This window comes from Psammomys obesus, unplaced genomic scaffold (genome assembly GCF_907164565.1).
Source record: "Psammomys obesus unplaced genomic scaffold, mPsaObe1.curated_primary_1811, whole genome shotgun sequence".
Lineage (NCBI taxonomy): Eukaryota > Metazoa > Chordata > Mammalia > Rodentia > Muridae > Psammomys > Psammomys obesus.
The window spans coordinates 273,564-296,515 of record NW_026596356.1 but is presented as its reverse complement, the minus strand read 5'-3'; the positions used below and the strand labels follow the sequence as shown (position 1 = coordinate 296,515).

The 22,952-nt window shown below is 43.9% G+C and overlaps 1 protein-coding gene across 4 annotated transcripts; it reads left to right on the top strand.

Moving 5' to 3' along the window:
* The first annotated feature begins 1,154 nt into the window (after positions 1 to 1,154).
* Fhip1b (FHF complex subunit HOOK interacting protein 1B) lies at positions 1,155 to 22,816 on the top strand. 4 transcript variants are annotated; one of them, XM_055597379.1, is made up of 12 exons: positions 1,155 to 1,291; positions 10,945 to 11,267; positions 11,401 to 12,039; positions 12,343 to 12,501; positions 12,683 to 12,769; positions 12,962 to 13,129; positions 15,837 to 15,916; positions 16,106 to 16,269; positions 16,694 to 17,485; positions 19,739 to 19,917; positions 20,067 to 20,229; positions 22,297 to 22,816. In XM_055597379.1, exons 2-12 carry the CDS (start codon positions 11,130 to 11,132, stop codon positions 22,653 to 22,655), a joined length of 2,928 nt encoding a protein of 975 aa, XP_055453354.1. In that variant the 5' UTR covers positions 1,155 to 1,291; positions 10,945 to 11,129; the 3' UTR covers positions 22,656 to 22,816. The 4 variants fall into 4 exon arrangements, with proteins under 4 accessions (XP_055453354.1, XP_055453352.1, XP_055453355.1 ...); XM_055597377.1 differs by having other exon boundaries at positions 16,106 to 16,311; XM_055597378.1 differs by lacking the exon at positions 1,155 to 1,291 and adding an exon at positions 5,359 to 5,425 and having other exon boundaries at positions 16,106 to 16,311.
* Positions 22,817 to 22,952: the final 136 nt, after the last annotated feature.

Here is a 22,952-nt window from a genome sequence, read left to right as displayed (position 1 = left end):
CAGTCCTGCTGTATTTTATATTGTTTTCATTCTCATCTGATCTTTGCTTTGCATGTTCCCAGGTTCCAGACACACTGTACTGGTTACAGTTCTCGGTGTCTTGACCATTCTGCCTTGCCTTAGTATGGGCTAATCCTTCAGGCTGAAATTTTCATTTCTTTCTTCTTTTTGGGTACTTCTTACTTTGAGCCAGTTTTGGGCTTACAGAAAATTCGCAAAAATAACACATAAAATCATAAACTCCTGACCCACGTTCGCCTGTCATCCATCATCTTATGTAACCACAGAAGAATGATCACAACAACTGATATACTTCCCCCTACAGACTTTATCGGAAACTGCTAATTCTCTATCATAGTGTTTCTCGTTTCTCAACCAGCATCTCCTCCTGGAAGCCATCCCTCAGCTCTTTCATCCTCTGTGCACAGAAATCATGCTAAGTGCTGCTGCTTCTTTTACAGCCCTAATAAGGACAACGTTGTAACTGTTTGAGACAGGTTCTAATGGATTAGGAATCCAGGCCGTCATGTAGGAACTTATTCCTCCTTCCACGGGGTCGCGGAAGCTTCGGGAGGGCCAGGAAGAGGCGGTCCTCGCGGGTAGGAACGTAGAATCCAACCTGCTTGCCCGAGTCTGGCGAACATAAACTAGCGTGGTCTAGGGCAGCTTTTCCACAGGCTCTGCTCACAGATTGGCCCTTGGCCTAGATCCCTGAGGGACAGCCTTGCCCAGGCGACACCAGAAGCACGGCCTAGGACCCGAGGCCCCCGCCGTCGGGCTCCAGCCCGGAGCCTTCCCAGCTCGTCCCTCCCTTGGCGAAGCCTTCTGCCCTCGGGCTCCGAGCTTCCTCCTCAGGCCCCGCCCCGGACCGCAAGGCCCCTCCTCCTCCTCTCAGGTCGGCCCCTATGAAAGGCCGGAAAGCTCAGGGGGGCGGAGTCTGCGGCGCGAGGGGGCGGGGCCTGGGCGCGCCGAGCCGCTGTTTGCTTGGAAGGCGGACGGCGGCCCCGCCCCTGCGCTCGGCCGTTGCCAGGAAACGAGCGTTGACGCTCAGGCTGGGGCCCGGGCGGGCCAATGAGCTGGCACGCCGCTGCCCCGCCGTGCGTCGCTGGGCGGTTGCGTGAGGTGCGCGGGGTGCGGGCTGCGTGTGGCGCGGGGCGGGGCGCGGCTGGTGCGCCTGAGGAGCGATGGCGGCGGCCTGAACTCACCTAGCCCGGCCGCCGACAGGCCCGGGCAGGGCTGCGTGCTGCAAGCGAAAGCGACGCGTGGGTCGCGGCGCGCGCAGGAGCGCAAGGTGCCGAGGGGGCTGGGGATGACGGCACCGGGTTTGGGACTTGCTGGCGTGAGGGGACGTGGCGAGGGGATGGCAGGTGGTGAGGGGCTGCGAGCGTCTGAGGTGGCCCAGGGGGACAGCCTGGGCGCTGTGGGCCAGGAAGAGGCCGGCTAGAGGAGGTTCTGGGATGCTTTCTGAAGGGCCAGGTTGAAGGAACTCACGGACACCGTTTGCAGAGGGTGTGGGCTCGCTGAGCTTGGAAAGGTGAGGGACGTCCTGGGACAGGAGTTGAGGGGTAAGGCCTGTGCCAGGTTGGGGAGCGTCAAAGGCCAAGGCGGGAACCCGCGGGGGCTGGCTGTGCCTGGAAGGAATTGAAGACAGGGCAAAGGAGGAAAGAGACTGAGGGTTCTGAGACTTGGATGAGAGATGATGTTGGTTTTGGGGCCACCTTGGATGTCCTGTCCTGTCCTGTCCAGGGAAAGAAATAGTTTAGAGCAAGTAAGGACAGCGTAGGGCCAAGTGTGCACTTGGCCAGCCTGCGCACATGTGTATGTTAGAGAGAGAGAGAAAAGAAAACAAAACACACCACACTTAAAACAGCGTCACGAGCAGTATTAACTATGATAATGAAAATGTTCGAGGTAATAAAACCACAGTTTCCTCAGGATCTGCCTTTGTAAGGCAGACTTTAACATGAGAACCTCATGAAGTGTTTTTGGAGAGGTAGAGAGATAGAACTATTTGTATTTTCTCTCTGCCTGCTTCTGGACACCCTTACTCCATTCCTCCTTACCTATGGTTGTCATCTGTATTGGACGCTGATTCTACTTTCATGGAAGTCACATGGTTTGTCACAATGCAGTACTGTATTTAGGTTTAGTCTCCTTGGGAGTTTGAAAAGAAAACACAAAACATGGCTTGGTGGAGATAAATTTTTGCACAGTCAACTGCTCATGCTTTAAATTTGTGTTTTGACATAGGTGTACATTTGTGAAAGCAAGATGCCAAACACTTTTACCACCTTGAAAAATTTTCTATATTCTTTTACAGTTCACCAATCTCCCTCCCCCCCAACTCTGTAATTAAGTTCATTTTATAAGCCTATCTTTTTATTAACCTACACAGACATGAATTATGGAAAGTTAGTCTCCATCAGTGGTATGGCCATATTCCCATCACTGGATCGTCTCCACTGATGGTCTGCTGTGTAGGTGAGGCATTTTGAGGCTCCTTAACCAATGTTTAGACCTTTCCTCTGCAGAACATCCTTTGAGAGTTGGAGCAGCCTCAGTCCACATTCTGTTTCAGAATCTCAGCTTCAGAGCTAGTTATTTTATCGTGCGATATATTTTCTTCCCTCTGACGACCAAAGAGGCCTTCTTCACGATGATAAAACCTTGGCTGCCTGCCCAGAGAAGCAGAACTTTGTAAGACTTACAAGCATAACAGGTTTAGTAGTGGTCCCTAAACACAGAGCCATGGATCTGATCCATGGTAGGGTTCATCCATATAAGATAGGAAGACAGAGCTAAAGAGAAAAGTTACAACCTGGGGTGGCGTGGGGATGTAGCTCCATGGAAGAATAGACTGCCATGTTCAAGGGATCAAGTTTGATCCATAATACTGTCAAAAAACGGGGGGCAGGGGAAGGAAAGTAGGGGCGGGTTGTCATTTAACTTATTCCAAGACTATTGTTCTTACTCCTTTGGTGTTAAGGTGCTCTTTGTTCTTTCACAAAAGAGATAAGTAGTGGTAAAGTAGATGGTAAGTTTAAAGGACATGAAAAAAAGTGACCACCTCTATGAAGGCAAAGGAAGGGATTTTAGAGATGAAGAATCAGATCCAGAAGCTAGAGGTCACACAGGAATATGGTGACAAACTGACTCAAAATTTGGCCTCTTCATAGTGCTAGTTACTTGAAGGAAGATTTGTAATAGAAAGTAAAAGTGATGTGGGCAAAAGTTACATTATATCTAGGAAAAGTTGTGAGATAGAGGACCTCATACTGTTAAGAAGTATTTCTTGATGATTTTGTAATTGTTCTACTTGCAAAAGAGATTAAGGGTACTGAGAATGTCATAGGGTTGAGGGCTTTGCTTAATACTGTGTCAGCGACATGGACTAGGATATATAGTATCTGATGCATATAATGATGTTAATCATATGTTAGAGAATTTGTTTTTTGTTTCTCTTTCTTTTTTTTTTTTTTTACAGATATCACCATGTAGCCGTGGCTGGCTTTAAACTCATAGAAATCTGCCTTCTAAGTGCGGGATAAAAGATGTTGACTACTATGGCTGGCATGTTACAGCAGTCTTAGGATTTGTCTAAATCCTTGGTTGTACTAGAGAAGGCACAGAATTTGGAAAGCTTTTTTGTTTGCTATCTAAACTCTTGTTGCCACAGTAACACATTAATTAAAATGGATTTTGAGTTCTGATATATAGAGAAATGGTAGGCCTGAGAGGGTGAAATGTGAATGAGGATGCTGTAGTGATAGAAACATTTTTTGTGGTGGTGTGTAATCATCTATTCTATATTTTTCATGTGTCAGGTACTGTTACTAAGGGCTAGGAAAACAAATTCATTCATTTGTTCATTCAACAAATTCTTGTTTGGGATACAGTCCCATGAGATAACAGTAGAAAGAAGTTGTATAGAGTTCTCATTGTGATTATGAGAGAAAGAGACAGTTTAGTTTAGAGGGAGAATGAAAATATATAAAAACACAGTGATATTATTTCTCTGTATCTCTCTCAATCTCTCCTTGTGTTGCAAATATACATGTGTAGTTGGGCATGTATCTCTGCAGGGGTCTATGAATTAAATGCCTGAAACAGAACTTAGCCATTTTGCCCTGAAGACCTGTTTTTGTACCCATGTGCCTTGTATCAATCCAGAGGATGACTTTGGTGTTGTCCTCTATTCTTTCTGCTCCTTCACCTCCTAAATTTAGTCAGTCATTAAGATGACAATATACTTCCCCTCCGTTGTCTCCATTGCCACATCATCACCAACCTTAGCTCAACTCCTAAGCACTCATCAATTTTTTTTTTAAGTCTGTTGCTTTAAAAGTTGATCTTTTCTTGCCCATTCCTAGAATGATCTTTCTAAAAATACAAATGTGATCATGGAACTACACTGCTTAAAACTTTGGCTCTTTGTATCCTGTAGGACAACATCCAAATTTCTTAATATGGCCTCAGCTCACCTCTTTATGCCTCCTTTGCTGCCACTCCTCCTCTGTGTTCTAGCTTGAATAAATTGCTCACAGTTCTCCAACAAACATGCTACTTTTTTAGCCTTGAAATCTTTGCAAAGGCTGCTTCCTCTTGTAGGAACTTCTTTTCTTCTCTGTCCAGTGAACTTCTCTTACCCTTTAGGATCAGTTTCACCCAGTCTTTGACATCCTCTTTGTAACACTCAAACAACAGGGGTAGAGATAACCATGTGTGACATTGAGGAGTTCACTGTTGAAAAGGCAGTCACTGTGTTCCAGAAGTTCACTTTGAGCCTTATGAGGATTCACTCAGATTGAAGAGATGCCTGTAAGAGGCCAAGGTGGGATGTATCCTGATAGTTCTTTTGTTTGAGACATGGAAAAGCAGGGAGGGTATGTGTCACTTTAGCTCCAGATACGTAGGCTGTTAGGAGTCTCGGCCAGGAGTCCTGGCCCCCTTTCAATGTTATGGGCAATAGCCTTATGCCAATAATTATCTTGCTTAGGAAGAGGTCTGATTTTGGAAGGTCATTTGGGTGCTCCTTGCCTGTTAAAGTTGTATATATACATATATATGAAGGGATATATATCTATATATGTAACTATATTAAATATAATAATGTTAATAGATATAATATTAAATAAAATAAATATTAACCCTATTAAATATTAATTATAAATACATTAAATATTAATGTATAATATATATCTCCATATATATATACATTGTGTGTGTGTGTGTGTGTGTGTGTGTGTGTGTGTGTGTATGTATGTATGTATCCCTTCCTGCTTCCTGCTTCTTTCTCTTTGCCTCTCCCAGGGCAAAGGTTCTTAGAGGCTGAAGCCGAGCCACTTCCTGTCTCTGCTGTTTTGAGATTGGTTGACAGTTTTTGCAGTGTGGGTCTGTAAAGCTGTATTGTGTTTTGGACCCTAAGGTAAGTGGCTGATCCTGGCCTTGTATAGATTGGAGAAATCAACTGCTTCTGTTACTTCGTGGTTGTGCCTGCAGATAAATCAGGGAAGAGGGAGGAATTTATCCTTCTCTTTGGCCTTTGTTGTGGGACAAAGGGCATCATAACTATATGACAGTTCTGCACTGTTTGCCTTGTTTTGAACTTTGCCAGGAGTTTAAGTAGGTGGCATTAATACCAAAGAATGGCCTCTTATTTTTATTTTTATGTTTCAGCATGTGAACAGGACCTACATTAAGTGTTTAGTGCTGACTTCTGAGATACTGATTCCAGGCCAGGGCCCGCAGGGGACAGTGAGAAAGGCCTGGAGGTCAGTCTTACATCTGTAGTTGCTTTGTGGCTGTTAAGCAGGGGAGCAAGAGTTGTTACCCCAGATATACATAGGGAGATAGGAGGAGTTTGTTGGTCTTCCAGTACCTGGAGGGGTTTGTTTTGGACACATTAAGGGCTTCTTTTGCTGAGCTGTCTGAGGCTTGAGTGTGAGGGACACACATTAGAGCAGGTTAGATCTCTTATCTCAGAGATGTGAGTACCCTAGTCAAACAGGATCAGAAAGGAAAAGAGCAAAGAAACAGTTTACAGAGTGTTTGCTTTATGCTCAGGGTGCTGTTTTCTCACTTAACTCTTAAACAGAATAGTTACTAAGGCTCCTATTTGTGATTTATTTACGATCACATAGCTAAAAAACGGTGCACTGATGTTTAGACTTTGGTTTGAGCAATTTGAGAGCTCAGGCCTTACCTACTATTTGTGTTAATCTTTTCCAAGCATAAGGTTTCTATTTGTTTTCAGTCTACAACATGAGCTATGTTGTAGAAAGTACTCTGTAAAGAGTGATATTCTTGTATCAGTCAAGCTTCTTGGCAGGTGGCAGGTGGCAGATGGCTCAGGCTGGGTTTCACAAGAATTTAATTAATAATGGGACTATATTTACAAAGGTATAGGCGGTGATTAAAGAAACCAACAGAGGCTAGTATAGTATAGTATCAAAAGGCTAATAGTAGTAAGGCTAGTATCATGTAACTGTGGGCTTGGCATTTCTCAGCCTGTGCCTACTTGGGACCTCAAATCCTTGGGACATTGGGTTAGTGCTTTTTGCAGTGCACCCTTTTGGTGCATAGCCACTAATGTGTGCAGTTCTTAGTTGTTGTATAGGACGCTGTGTCTGAAAGAGTGAGCATCTATTCTGTGGCCTTTCTACCTCTCATTTCTGCTTTCTCCCTTACTTTTACTCTCCTGAGGGAGGGGGGCAGGGTGATATGGGGGTGTGAGGTGGTAGAGACTTCCCCCTGTCTTTGCTGTATTTATTTGAGGTGGCACTCATCCTGTACCACTGTTTTACTTCCCTCTCAAAAAGGTGGTATATGCCCTTTTTTTCTCAGATGTCTTAGTCCTTATTTTTGTCTGTTATTCTTAACTTATTCATATTAACTTCTTTTCTCCAGACTTACTTTCTCACTTGACAAACATCCTTGAGGCTTTCACCTAAAACCCAAACAAAAGATCCCTCCCCCCCTTTTGACACAGCCTCTTATTCTGTACATAGGCTGTCCTGGAACTCACTGTGATTTCCCTGCTTCAGCCTCCCAGGTGCTGGGAATGCAGGCCTGGGCCAGCATTCAGTACAGAACCTTATGAACTCTTGACTGCCCTATTTTTGTCCTGAATTTTTGTTAAAGTATATTTTATACTTTCTTGACTCTCAGTCATTCTTTAATTATTTTTCTAAATTTATATAAAAAATCCAATAAAACCAGTAGACAGTTTTCCATCTTCATACTTCTTACTCTTTCTGTGAGATTATGGGCAATCTCCAGTTTCTTGAAACATCTATGCCTTGGTTTCTAGATGATTATTTCTTGGATTTCTCCTTTAATTTCTGACTGCCTTCACTGTCTTTAGTGTGTGTGTGTTGCTGGGGTTGCAGGGGCAGGGCAGTGTCTCAGTATGTATCCCTGGCTGGTCTGGAGCTCTCCATGTAGATAGTTCCAGCTGTCTTTGAATTCATAGACCTCTGTCTCCTTAGTGCTAGGATTAAAGGCATACACTGCCATGCCTAACATTTTTGTCTTGTTTCTCTTTCTTCTTCTTTTTTTTAAGATTTATTTATTTATTATTATTTTTACATTATTCTGCTTGCGTGTATGCCTGTATGCCAGAAGAGGACATGAGATCTCATTAGAAATGGTTGTGAGCCACCATGTGGTTGCTCGGAATTGAATTCAGGACCTTGAAAGAACAGCCAGTGCTCTTAACCTCAGAGCCATCTCTTCATTTTTTGAGATTATTTTGTTATATAACTCAAGCTGGCCTCAAACTGGCAGTCTTCCTGCCTCATCTTCTCAAGTGTTGGGATTATAGGCATGCACTGTTACATCTCGTTAAATCCTTGTTAATTAATTCTCTTTTCTCTTAGTTAAGGTTTTTGTTGCTGTGAAGAGATGCCATGACCACGGCAGTTCTTATAAAGGAACACATTTAATTGGGTCTGGCTTACAGGTTCAGGGGTTTAGTTCAGTATCCATCATCAGTGGTACACAGGCAGATAAGGAGCTGAGAGATCTACATCTGGATCTGCAGGCAGCAAGAAGAGAGAGAAAGACACTGGGCTTGGCTTGAGCATTGGGAATCTTAAAGCCCACTCCCAGTGACATCCTTCCTTCAACAAAGACACACCTTATAGTGTCATTCCCCATGAACCTATGGGGGCCATTTTTATTCAAACCACCACACTTTGCTTTTTTAAATTATGGTGCTTTTTAGGATTTTTGCCGTTAGTGTCTTTCATAATAACATTCACGACTTCATTGATTGCTTATAGACTGTCAATTTCTGAATTTATGGCTCTAGTTTAATATTTCACTTTTGAACCTAAGTATGCTATTTTTTTAATTTTTTTTTTTTTTTTTCTGCCAGCCTCATAGGCCAGGGTTGGCTTTAAATTCATTTTGTAGTTGAAGATGATCTAGGACTTCTTCCCTGTCTTTCTCCACCTCTCAAGTCTAGGATTGTTGATTTGCACTATCATTTTTGGTTTCTGTGGTGCTGGGGATTGAACACAGGGCTTTGTGTGTGTTAGACAAGTACTCTACCAATGGGGCTACATTCCTAGTCCATTTTCTGGATATTACAAGTATTCTTTATCTCAAATTTTAACCTGCTTAAAACTTGTCTGTCTGTCTCTTCTTTAAGTCCTCTTCCATCTTATTCTTTGCCCTCTGAGGTAGTTTCTTACTATTTTAGTCTGGGCTAATTGGGGATCTGCTGTGTAGCTCAGGCTGGTCTTGAACTGGTCTTCCTGCTTTCGTTTGAGTGCTGGCATTTCAAATGTGTACAGTACCTGATCTCATCATCTTTTGAGAAGCACAACTCCCCTGTGTGTTATACATCAATGGTGTTCCCAAGTTTCCTGTGTTAGTTGTATTAATCCCCTTTCTTGCTTTCCTCTGTATGTTTCAGGTCTCTTTGTTTTCACCTTTTGATTTAAATCCAGAGGCAAACTATCTTCAGTTGTATCCTAGACCAGCTATTTACCAGCTGGCTAATTTGAGGCAGTTTGTCTAGCCTCTCTGGGTTTTGATTTTCTCATTTGTAAAATGAAAATGCTAATTAGTGCTTTGAGCAGAGCTTGGTTTGTATGTAGTAAGTGTTGCATATGTACACATGCATATATGCATTAATAACACATGCTGTTATTAATTATATTGAGCCAGTGTTTCACTGACATTTTTGAATACTGTGTAGGCACTGAGTTTTCAAAGAATGAATGATATGACTACCTGCAGAAAGAGAAGAGACACAGTATAAATAATTTGCAAATACATAGATATGAATATTTAATGCATAGGACATGTTTAGATAGAGGTGAATCTAAGATTTAGCTTTTTCTTGCTGTTTTTGTTACCTTAGTTTATTCCATTACTTTTTTCTTTTTATTTCTTTTTATTTTTTACAATTATATATTTTATATTCTGATTGTAGCCCTTTCCCTCATCTCCTCCTCCTACCCCACCCTTCCTCTTTCTTCATCCCATCCCACCTTCTCTCCCTCTTCCTCCCAATCCCCTTCCCCTAGTCCACAGAAAGGGGGAGTCTTCCTCCCCTGCCATCTGACCCTAGCTTATCAAGTCTCACCAGGATTGCTTGTATCCTCTCCCCTTGTGGCCTGGCAAGGCTGCATCACCAGGAGGATGTGATCAAAGAGCAGGCAAGTGAGTTCATGTCAGAGACAGCAGAAACATGGCTGGACCACATAATTCCTGCAAAGAGTTTTTGCTTTTTAGAGACAACACTGATGAGGAGGTGTTAGGTATAATGGAGAAGGAACTGTGGGTTATGGCCTGGGCCAGTAGCTAGTTTGGTGCATGTTTCATTTATTCATTTATTGAGCAGGTAGTTATCAAGCATTCAACACATAGATACTATTCTAGCCACTAAGGATACAAAAGGAAATGAGATTGGTAGGTCTTGCCCTCAAAGAGCTAATTTCTTTGTGGAGAAGATAGCTAGATAGATAAGATAGATTTTTAGATAATAGGAACTATTAAGAAGGGATTAAAAACTAGAAAGTGAACATAGGAAGATAAGCTATTTAGATGAAATTGTGAAGTAGGGAGGGATGGTCTGAGAAGATGACATTTAACTAGAACTCTGAACAAGGGGAATGGCTGAAGAACATTATAGGCACAGGGAATAGAAACTACTTAAGCCCTATGTGACTAAAGTATCAGTGAGGAGACTTGACAGAGCTTATAGAGATTGCATTGTATAGGCCTTTATAGAATAAGGTAAAGAATTAGGACTTCCTAGTGTTATTAGGAAGCCATTGAGAAGAGATGTAGTAAAATCTAGGATTAAAAGTAATATGGTTGCTGAATGGGGAATAAACTCCCATGATGGTGGGGCTGGAACTGTAAGTCAGGCATGGTGGCATGCATCTCTAATCACAGCACTGGCAATGGTGAGGCAGTGAAGCAAGATGAATTTGAGACCAGCTGGGTTACATAGTGAGGCCAAAGCTAGCCTGTTTAGTATATCGAGAACCTGTCTCAAGGAAAGCTATTTAGAAGCTATTATAACAGACAACTTTATTTCTGTACTTTTTTTTTCATCCCTGTTATTTTCTTTTTAAGATAGTCTTTAACTATGTAGCCCAAGCTGGTTTTGAACTCATATTCCCCTGGAATGACAAGATTTGCTGATGAATTAGATAATGGAAGGTAAAGGATAAACTAGGACCATGCCCAGGCTTTTGATCTAAGCATGTAGCTGAATGTTGGTGACATTTACTAAGAAAACGCTGAGAAAGCTACAGGTTTGGTGGTAGAAATTATGCATTGTATTTTGGGCATGTAAGCTTCATGTAGTGGCTGTGTGGAGTTCTGTAATTTGTATAATTTTCATTAGAGTGCTTCTGAGTTATTCTTTTAGGAAAGTTGAGAGATGTAAACTTCTGTTATCCTTTTTGTCTCTTCTTGAATTAGATTTGCAACTCTGGACTGGGGGTTGAACTCTGGGCTTGCTACTCCAGTTTGGATCTGTGGCTCCATGGCCAGCTACTGGAGCCTACAGACCGGATGAAGCAAATTGGAAACAGAAGTGGAGAAAGCCTCCAGCTGGTACATTCTCAGTGTAGTCCTCTGTCTGCTGGCCCTGTCCAGCCTGCCTCATGGAGAAGATGAACTGGTTGAGCAGGCTGGCCTCCCGGGTCCCTGGGCACCGTGTACCTCAAGGGGCCAGTCTGCAGACTCCTGTCATGGCTGACCCTGAGACATGCCTCATGGTCTTCAAAAATCATTGGTCCCAGGTAGGAGACTTCATGACAAAGTACCTAGACTGTTGCTTTCCCCAGTAGCTCTAAGCTTCTGAGTTCTGTATTCTTATCACCCCATTCAGTAACCTTATCATAGATTCTTCCTATTTTCTGTCCTTCGCCTCAGGTGGTTCGAATCTTGGAGCGGCAAGGCCCTCGGGCAGCTGCTGGAGGTGCAGATGATCTCAGTGCTGTGAGAAACCACACGTACCAAATGCTAACATTGCTGGCAGAGGATCGGGCAGTCCCTTCGGCTCCCTTAGGCCCTGGGCCCCTGTTAGAGTTTGCTCTTCGTGAGGATCTGTTGAGCAGAGTGTTGACCTGGCAGCTGCAATGGGATGAACTTGGGGATGGGGTTGAGGAGCGTCGGGCTGAGCAGCTGAAACTATTTGAGATGCTAGTGAGTGAAGCTCGCCAGCCTCTGTTGAGGCACGGGCCAGTTCGTGAGGCTCTACTTGCCCTGCTGGACGCCTGTGGGCGCCCGGTGCCTAGTAGCCCAGCACTGGATGAAGGCCTGGTGCTACTTCTCAGCCAACTATGTGTGTGTGTTGCTCGGGAGCCTTCATTGCTTGAGTTCTTCTTGCAGCCACCTCCTGAGCCTGGAGCTGCTCCACGTCTTCTCCTGTTTTCTCGCCTTGTCCCTTTTGTCCATCGAGAAGGCACCTTGGGCCAGCAGGCTCGTGATGCTCTACTTCTGCTCATGGCTTTGTCAGATGGGAGCCCCACCGTGGGCCGCTACATCGCAGACCACTCTTACTTCTGCCCGGTTAGCAAACCCTAGGATGGGGGTAGGGTGTGGCATGTGAACATCGGAGAGCATCTTCTTATCCAGGAAATGTGGATAGGCTAGTATTGGGGAAAGCCTTTTATTTCGGATTTGAAAGCAACTCCTTGGTGTTGGAATGGTGGTGAAATATGGGCATAACTAGATAGGGCAGCTGTTGCAGGTCAAGTCCCAGTACATGGCAACCTGATGTGTATTTTTACCTGTATTCCCATCAAATCTATGATTAGTTAGCTCCCAAAGCTCCCTCATTTTATTATCTGAGCCTTTGGTAACCCTTCTTAGGTGCTGGCCACAGGGCTGAGTGCCCTATACTCCTCACTGCCCCGAAAGATTGAGGTTCCAGGGGATGATTGGCACTGCTTGCGAAGGGAAGACTGGGTCGGAGTACCAGCCCTTGCACTCTTCATGAGCTCTCTGGAGTTCTGCAATGCAGTCATACAGGTAGGGATAGGATTTCTAAGGATTGTGACACTTGGTGCTTCTGGGAAATTGGGTTAAGAGGGTCCATTTCCTGGAGTTCTCCTATTGAACTTGTGGTTATAAAACCCTATCTTTATTATAGTGTTCTGTTCTCTTCCAGGCAGTCGACCCTTGATAATCTCTCCTCTCTTGTTCTATCTAGGTAGCTCACCCCTTGGTGCAGAAGCAGCTGGTTGATTATATTCATAATGGTTTCCTGGTGCCTGTCATGGGTCCTGCCCTGCACAAAGTAAGGAAGACAGGTGGCTAGGTATAGGAAGACCTGGACTAGAGTGAAAGGACTAATGTGGGAGGCCGTGGTTGGTGTTCCTCTCCCCTTTTCCCTTTCTGATATTTCTTGTTCCCTAGAACTCAGGGAACATGAATCATTGTATGAGCAAGGAAACCCTAAGTCTCCAAACGTTCCCTTCCCTTCATGCAGACCTCTGTGGAGGAGATGATTGCTAGTACCGCCTATCTGGAACTTTTCCTGCGGAGCATCTCAGAGCCTGCCTTGCTCCGTACTTTCCTGCGATTCCTGCTGTTGCATCGGCATGATACCCACACCATCCTTGACACCCTCGTTGCCCGCATTGGCAGCAACTCCCGGGTATGGCTCTTAAACTCTGTCCTGGCTTACTGCCTGGGTAAGCCATCTTTCTCTGGTCTCTGTTGTCAAAGGGTGTTCCTGCTTTTCTCTGGAGTTTGACTCTGGCAGCCACTTCAAGGTGGCACTTTGTAGCACTGAACTTTGAGCCATTTTGAGTAAAGAGTTTACTGTGTGCATCTGTAGCACAGTTATCCTCCAGGGCTCTAGGCTTTGCCATGGTGCAGTGCTTGTAAATGTAGCATTGCTCCATAGTTCCCATAAGCTGTTATCATGCCTTCAGTTGCTGTGGTGCTGTAAGAGTTTTGGGTTTTGTGTTTGGCTAATAAATGGTCTAGCTGTTTCTTGTAGGCTTGCTGTCTCTCCTCTTTGGATTGGCTGCATTTGAACTGTCTATAGTCAGGGCACACAAATCCACCTGGCTGCCACTCAGATTCCCTCTGCTGCACATTTGTATAATAGTGACATTCTGTCGGGTCATTGGTAGTTACTGTTGCTGGTGTATAAGAGCTTATTTTATGAAGAATATTTGTAGCAAATTAAGTTACTAAAAATAGTTGAAGACTGAAGTTGCTGTTTGTACCAAAAAAACTATTTTTAGAAAAGAATGGATTGACTGAAGAAGACATCTCAGAGGAGGTGACGTTATGCACAAGATAATGGAGATTTTGAATATTAAGTGAAAACAGTTTAGGCAAAGGGAGCATCATGGAAGGGCATGTAATAGGGAATGAGTATAATGTATTTTAGGAATGAAAGACCATTGTAATTAGAGATGAACTGAGTAAGAGGGAGAAGGAGTGAGAGGAGTGAGGGTTGAGAAGATCCTAATCATGCATTATGGAGAGGAGAGAAAGGAGAAGTGGATATCTTTCTGTTATCAAACACTTAATTTTATAAAGGTACAAAACATCCTTATTTTGAAGGTAGGACATGCCATGGTCTTAGGTTTATTTGACCTCATGAGTTGCCCTGTCAGTTAATTCCCTTTTTGGGGTTCATTCCCTCATCTTCTTTGTGTTAATCTGCCATTCTTTCATAATAACATTATTATTTTATTGTTTTTTTAAAATTATTGTTTTTAGTCTTTAGCACTTGCTTCTATTAGTCTCCAAGGGTTTTTCGGAGCTTTTAATGTTCTTAGGTTGCTACTTTCTGGTTTCTGGTTCTTGCAGGAACCAGGTCTCTTCTGATTGTAGGCTACTCATGTTAAACATGTTAGATGTTTTTATTTCCATCTTTTGGTCCTTTTAAGGTGGTTTATTGGCCTGGCTTTTGTGCCTTTAAGTGAACCACTATGGCTGTCTTGTCTGTGGACCTGACTATCTGTGTTAGTTTCTATTTGCTGTCAAAACAAATTACCACAAACTAGTGACTTAAAACATGTCAAGGACCATTTGTTAAGGATCATCTCCAGCCTGATTGCCTTTTTTTTTTTTTTTTAATCTTCAGAACCAGCAATGATGGGACACACCCCTGCTATATTTTGAGCTCCCTTTTCAATTTTTTTTTCTTTACAAATTTTTCTTATAAATAGTGCTGGGAGCCAAACCCAGGGCCTTATATGTGCTAGGCAAGCAATCTGCCACTAAGCTACATTCCCAAGTCTTCTTTCTTTTTCTTTAAGACAGTCTCACAGTGTATTCTAGACCATGATGCTGTATATCATAACCAGAGCCTCATGAATACTAAATAAATTCTTATCACTGAGGTATGCCTATACCATAACCCCCACAGGCCCATAATATTAATCACAGCTGTAAAGTCTCTTCAGGACTTTAAAGTAAAATGTTTATAGGTTCTGGCAATCAGGTCTTTGAAGAACGACTTTCCCACTCACCCTACTATTGTTGAGTGAATCGGAATTCTTATTGCTAGTTAAAGTGGTCATTTAGGATATCCATGTTGCCCCAAGTGTGAACTGTTTCCTACTATTGATGTGCTTAATTCTTTAATAGGCATTTAGTAAGCAATGCTAAGACTATACAAGACCAAGATGTCTAATATGAGATGTCTGTTATGCTGTAGGAATTCAGAGCAATGAGGGTTAGCATATTGCACGTCTGTTATTTTTGTCTAGCTAGAAGTGAATAAGGCTTCTTCCGTTTCTAAAACAAAAGGTTTTTCTGCTCTTGACCTACCCACTTTCTTTTTCCTTTTCCTATCAGTTGCCCCGAGCTCTTTATCCCACATCCTGAGATACACTGGGGTGGAGAGGTGACTCAGACTCCATACTCATGATTCCACCTACTTCCCAATTGGGACTCTTCCAGGTTTCCTCTGATTCCTTATTGGTAGTCATTCAAAACTGTGTGACTATAGTCTCTTTTGGCTGTCATAGCTGTAGTTTCCTGTGAATCATTTATTTTTTATAGTCTTTCTTAGTTTCTGTTTTCTTAGAGTCTCATTAGAGCACGGATGGAATCAATATGTTGGCAGATAGTCTTCAGTTATGTATATGCTCTATGGAATTCCAGTGGATCTGACACATTATTTTCTATCTGTGATAGTGAAGTCTTGTTTGCAAAGATTATGTGTTTATCTAGTTAATACTTACATACTGATTATGTGCTAGACTTTGGCACATAGGCTATTTATTCTAGAAGTGGCTGGTTGGGACTGGGGCTGGGGGGAATGGAGTTTTCATTGGTTAATAGTTTGGAGGGTAGAGGGCTCTTATGGTGACCCCCTCCCTCACCTCCCCCCTCAGCTCTGCATGGTCTCTCTGAGTCTCTTCAGGACCCTTCTGAACCTCAGCTGTGAGGATGTTCTGCTGCAGCTGGTTCTCAGGTATCTGTGGGGGCAGGGCTGAGGGATGGTTGACCCTTAGGGCCTAGTATTTTGTTGGGGTGATGGGCTGTATTGGGGTTGCTTATGAGTGCCTCTTGGAACCTGGTTTAGCAATTTAGTTTGCTTGGCCTGTTCTTCTAGGTGCTTTCTTTCCTGATCACCCTATGTCCTCTTTTTGCTATGTCCTAGGTACCTTGTCCCATGTAACCATGTGATGCTGAGCCAGAAGCCAGCTGTGCGTGATGTGGATCTTTATGGACGAGCAGCTGACAAGTTTCTCTCCCTAATCCCACGCTGCTGTCGGCATCATGCCCCCAGCCCACCTCGTTCAGAGCATGCCTCATGGGCACGAGGTGGGCCTAGCCGAGAGTCAGGGAGAAGGGAAGACATCATGGGTATGGCCTGAGTTCTGGGGGAGCCTAGAGAGAAAATCAGGGCTTGGGTGCGGGGAGGAAGGTGACAATGAGTGGAATACTTTCTCTAGGGAGATTGATGGGTGGTCTTGCAGAGAGAATCTTTAGCCTTCCCAGAGAAATTAGGGTAAACTTCTGGGAAGAAATAGTCCTCCTCTTCTTTATTTCAGTTGTGTCTTCTGTTTGCATTATTTTCAGTGAAGGAGGTGGTGAGGGGGTGATGAATTAGGATAAATTAGTCTATAGATTGAAAAGTCAGCTATCATCTCTACCTCCTCACTGTAGTCTCTTTTAGTCTCTAGATCACTTGTTTCTCCATGATCTGTCATCTTGATTTTGGTTATATTTTTTTTCTGCTCTAAAGGTCCTGGAAGTCCAAGTGTTGATTCTTCTTCAGTGGTAACAGTGCCTCGTCCCTCCACACCATCTCGTCTGGCTCTGTTTCTCCGGCAGCAGAGCCTAGGCGGCTCTGAGTCCCCAGGTCCAGCTCCTCGCTCCCCAGGGCTCACTGTATCCCCGAGCTCCAGCCCTGGCCGAAGGCCCAGCCCTGCAGAGGAGCCTGGTGAGCTAGAAGACAATTACCTGGAGTATCTGCGTGAGGCACGCCGTGGTGTAGATCGCTGTGTCCGAGCCTGCCGAACCTGGTCTGCCCCATATGATGGCGAGCGGCCCCCTCCTGAGCCTAACCCTCTCGGCTCCCGGACTAAGAAACGCAGCCTGCTGCCTGAGGAAGATAGGGACAATGTGGGGGAAGGGGAGGAGGAAAACCTAGGAAGTCGGGGCCTAGCTGTGGGTGTAGGGGATACCCCTGGTCACCTACCCCCACCCCAGCTCAATGGGGTACCAGGGCCATGGCCAGAGGGAGCCAAGAAGGTTCGTCTGGTGCCACGGCTGGTGTCACAGGAAAGAGTCAGGGAATTGTTAGAGGGTACCTCGGAGGGCATGGCAGGACTAGAGAGCTTTGGGCAAGAGCTCCGGGAGCTGGAGGTGGCACTGAGCAATGGTGGAGCTAGTTCAGAGCCTCCCTTAGAGCCTCCACTACCTCCAGAGGAGGAGGAGGCCTATGAGAGCTTCACCTGCCCTCCTGAGCCCCCTGGCCCCTTCCTCAGCAGCCCTTTGCGGACTCGCCACCAGCTGCCAAGCCAGCCCTTCACTGGTAAGTTATTTAACCTAAGCCTTCTCCTCTGTGTACTTTTGCATGTTCTCGACATGTTTGTGCTGATTTCTAAGACTTTTTTGCTATGTCATTTCTGTGTATTTGCCTAGTCCTCATCCATTTTGCTTGAGTCCCTTCTTCATACATACTGTGTCATACCATGCCCTCATGTTTGTTGATATGTCTTTCCATGCTTCTGCTGGTTTGAATATTGACTTATGTCTGAGCCTTGTGTATCCTTATATGCATGTTCCTCCTTTTCCCCTAGTCTGGCCATTTCCTGGGGTTTGTAAATAGGATGCTTTGTGCTTGGGGAAAAAAAATACATCTGAATCATATGGATGATGTTTGTATTGTCCCGAATGAAAGACACATGTGCACCTCTGTCTTGTGCCATTCCCACCAGTCTGTGTATTGGGTTTTGAGTCTTCTGGTAGGTCTCTGATGACCCTGGAATCAGCTCTTTTGGTGTTTTTCCTCCTGCTCAGCAGCTTCCTGTCTCTTCAAAGGAGGGCCTGATTTCAGTTCTCCCATCTACTATCTTTACCTTATACCTTGGTTGTCCAATATAGTTATTTTGAGGAGTAATAATTAATAAGGATTTGGGGGTGAGTGATCTTCCTCTTTGAGGACAAGTGACAAGCATCATTCTGAGTGTACCTGGTAGGCCCTGTTAGGTTGTTATTCTTGGAGCTAGACCCAACCTGAGATTTTGGGCTGGCTCTTTGTTTTGTTTTTGAGCAAGACAAGCCTTATCAGGCCCTAATGTACATCTCAGCATGGGAAAACAAAACAAAACAAAACAAAATTAATCTTTGGGAATCAGTGCAGTGGCTAAGGTTAAGGCCTTAGCCTTTGGATTAAGCACCCCTTAAGTTAGCATTTTGCCTACCATTGGTGCATGAAAATCATTTAATAGAATATTGGCACATTGTGAAAAACTCAACAAATGGTAACTTTTCACTGGGATTATCATTAGTGGGTCATGGGAGACGTAAGTCGACTAAGGTACCACCTGTCTTAGTTGTCAGCAGTCAGGTTTCTTGGTAAGCTTGGGACTATCTTGCTCTAGCACTGGGGCTTCTGTCTGGAGCGATATTCCTTCTCTTGCAGGCTGTAGAAAACGATCTTCCTATTTATGTAGCCTCTGCTCCACTCCTTTCCTCTAGGAGGTGATTTTACCACAGTCTTAAAGTATTAATTGATTCTTCTTTTCTTTTTGGTAAAGTTATTAATGTGCTTTGCATTATCCCTTACAAGATACTACCAGGGAATGAAAAGAAGGATAAAGTTAGAGATTTTGTTTACTCTTAAGTTAGTATTAAGTATTACTTTAGAGCTAAGATTATTTGTTATGGACACCTCAAACAGATGGTAGTACAAAATCTGTTTCAGGATTCATCACCTCTTGTTCATCATTCTTCTATCGTAGTTGTTAGTATAGTTTCATATAATATTCTCTTTTCTCCAAAAATCCATCAGAAATACTGTGATGGCTTTAGTGGTCTAGTGTCATGTATGTCTTAAAGTATTTCTCTCAGGACAGAATGCTGATCCCTTGTCATCCTGAGTCACTTTTCTGTGCCTCAAACTAAGCTATTCTTTTCCTTGATTCCTAGTTTACCTTGATTTCCCCGCTCCTGAAGGTCAGAGCCTGTATCCTCTCTGTTCCCCTAAAGCCTTAATACTTGCTTTGAAGTTCATAGTTTCTTTTTCTTTGTTACATCTCTTTTTTAACCTTCTTTGTGACCAGTTTCATGCAACTCTGTCTTACATGGAACCTGATTCTGTGTTTTGGCTGTGTATTCTGTTGTGTTCTTGAGTGAAGCTTCTTAAAAACTGAGAAATACAATATAGGTTATGATTATAGTTGAATGAAAAATCTACCAGATCTTGTACTTGATATTTGACATTGATATCTCATTGGTCCTTTTAATTATTTTATGAGGTAGGTATATTTATTTTACCACAAATAGGAAACTAAATGTTGGTGAGCTTTCAGCTTATCTAGTCACAGGGCACATCTGAAATCTGAGATTAGATCTTTGACTCTAGAGCCCAAGATCTGATTCATCAGTCGTAGTGTTTATAATGCTGGCATCTGGATTACTTTGTCTAGAGAAAGTGGTCACAGGTCATTCGACACACTCAGATACATATAATTTTTCTCTAGGGGGTCTCTTGTTTGGGGGAGGAATGCGTGCAATGTGCATTGTGTTCAGGCCTTGTATCCTGTGCCCATCCCCTTCCCAGGCCCCTTCATGGCTGTGCTCTTTGCCAAACTCGAGAACATGCTGCAGAACTCCGTCTATGTCAACTTCCTGCTGACGGGGCTGGTGGCCCAGCTGGCCTGTCACCCCCAGCCCTTGCTCCGCTCTTTCCTGCTCAACACCAACATGGTCTTCCAGCCCAGTGTCAAGTCCCTGCTGCAGGTGTGCGATGCATGCATGCATGGGTGCGTCCAGGCTCAGTGGTGGGCCAGGCCCACAGCTAAAGTGACCTTGGGTGGGCTGGGAACAGACACAGTGGGACCCGTGTAAATGCGGAACCACCAGAAAGGTCATAAAGTTGTGCTTCATAGGTGCTGGGCTCTGTGAAGAATAAGATCGAGAGCTTTGCGGCCTCCCAGGAGGACTTTCCTACTCTGCTATCCAAAGCCAAGAAGTACCTCATTGCCCGGGGCAAGCTGGACTGGGCTGAGGGTCCTACAGCAGGACCTGCCCCCCGCCGCTCTGATTCCCTAGGTGAGGAGAAACTGACCACCCTCCTTTATTTTCCCTTGACATCTCATTAGCCAGAGTCAGTTAAGATCCAGAAGCTGAAGGGTTGTTGAAAAGCTAGTCTTAATGTTGCTAGGCTTTAAGTCAGAGAATAGTTTTATTAAAAAAGTCTAATTGACAGTATCAACAAAAACTGCATAAGGGTCTAAGGACAACGAAGGAGAAAGAAGTTCTTGAGTTGAGATATTGTGAGAACTTAATGTGGCATGTGGCTTTGAGTAATAAGTAAAGATTAGGTTGACGTAGGACTATTCTGTTTTTTTAGTCAGGAGACATCTTGGATACTAGTTGGAATAGAGTGTTTTACAAGGCTGTGGAACAGTTGGTGATAAGGCAGGAATGATTTGGCTGAAGTAGGAGGTTCTTAGAGTAGAAGTTAGGCAGAGCAGAAGTTGGGATCTTCTAAGAAACCAGGAGAGGTTTTAATATCTGGATGTAGTAAGTAATTGCAGATGAATTGGAGCTAAGAGAAGGAATTCAGGAGGAATAGTCAGGACCAGGGAGATTTGAATTTGAATAGTGGAAAAGAAAGGATGTATATGACAGGGTAGAGATGGGAAGGATGTTTTTGCAGAATTTGGTCAGTGTTGAGGAGACAAGGAAGCATTAACCATGACAGAATTTTCTAGAAGTTGTGAAATAAGGGAGCATTAAATGTGACAGTTTAAGTTCTTGAGTTGATAGTTTAGTGCATGAGATAGAAGCCTTGGGAAGAAATTATTGATGTTGAGTTAGGGATAGTAGAACAGCAAGTCAGTGTAGGGAAAATCACAGAGGTGTTTTTCAGGTTTCTCCCGGGTGGAGATGACTAAGTTAGAAAGGATGAAAAAAGTAGGAATGACAGATTGTAGCCAGAGGAAGCAACAGATAGATACAAAGTACCTGTTGGATGTCATGAAGGTAGGTGTTGATACAGAAGCGTGTGGGGCTTTGGGAGTTTGAGAAGAGGTTGGTGAGTGAGACCCTGGTTATGAAGGACTTTGAATTCAAGGTTAATAAGTCTGTATGCTGTCTCTGTAACCAACATTAGAGGTGGTGAATAGAAACACTTATCATGATATAGGTTCCAGAAAGTTAGAGGACAGTATTCTAGATAGCACAGTTGAATCTAAGCAAATATGAAGTTGTCTGGGTATGCCCAAAGGGAGGGTGGTCTTGGTAGGTATAGGGTAGGGACTGATAAGTGATGAAGGAGTAGTGTAGGGAACTTGATCCTTGATTGCCACTGGAGTGTGAAGAAATGAAGTACTCCTGAACTGTAGTTGTATATACAGGTACTGAAGGAGAAGAGGATGTGGGTCAGCTATAGGTAGGCAGAGCAAAGTGGAAGTAGTTGACTGTGTGTGTGTGGTGTATATATATATATATATATATATATATATATATATATATATATATATATATATATATATATATATGTAGTTCTAGAGCAAAGGTTCTCAACCTGTGGGACGTGACCCGTCTGGCGATTGCATATCAGATATTCTGCATATTAGATATTTATATTACAATTCGTAACAGTGTCAAAATTACAGGTGTGGAGTAGCAATGAAATAATTTTATGTTTAGGGGTCACCACAACATGAGGAGCTGTGTTAAAGGGTTGGAGCATTAGGAAGATTGAGAACCACTGCTCTAGAGGGTGATAGGAAACACAAAGTTAGCTCATGTTATGGACGGAGGAGAGCGATCTTGGTGGTGGTAGAATAGTGGTTAAAATGAATTCCATAGGTCGAGGGGTCATGGAGATGGAAGTAGTAGTAGCTGGGAATAAAGTAGTTCAAATATTGGCTGTGAGACTAGATAGAGGGGAAAAGCTGAGCAAGCAGAATTTTGGTGTGAGAATGAGAAAAAGCAGCTCTCATCTTGTCATCTTTAGAGATGAGGCAAGAAATGGGCTTCAATTCTCGACCTTCTTCCAGAACCCCAGGGGAGAAGTTCAAGAACCTAAGGGGGTTGAGGAATCTGTTCCCCAGACTAGGGCAGGTTCCCTGACCCCAGCACCTTCTTGACACCCCTGTTTATTCCCAGTGAGGAGCCGGAGGCCATCCTTGGGGGAGTTGCTCCTGCGGCATGCACACAGTCCAACCAGGGCCCGACAGGCGGCACAGGTTCTTCAACCTGGGCGAGATGGAACAGGACTTGGACTAGGTGGGGCCTCTCCAGGGGCTTCAACTCCAGTTCTGCTCCCCCGGGGCGGGGCTTCTGAGCGCCAAGGTGAGGCTCTGCGAGTCAAGAATGCTGTCTACTGTGCAGTCATTTTCCCTGAGTTTCTCAAGGAGTTGGCTGCCATCTCCCAGGCCCATGCTGTCACCTCGCCTTTCTTGTTGGATACTTCAGAGGAGGTGTCTGTTCCTCCCGTCTCAGGCTTTGGGCCCCTCAATCCTTAATTTTCTTCCATGGACAATCAGGGCCTTCTGTGTCCTAGGTTGAAATCTAGGACACGGGCTCCTTTTTATGTTTGGAGGCAGTGGCAAATGGACTTTTTAATTTATTTCAAATGAATGTTTTATGAGAACTTGTTGCAATATGTATAAAAGGGAATTCTCTATTCTGTGCTCATTCTTCTTTGCCACCCATTATCTGTAGGGCTGTGGCCCTATGAAGGTTGTATGTAGGTGGGTCAATCATCAGGGATATTTTCTCTTTGGTGATAACACTGATGATAGGGTTTCAAGGTAGCCCCT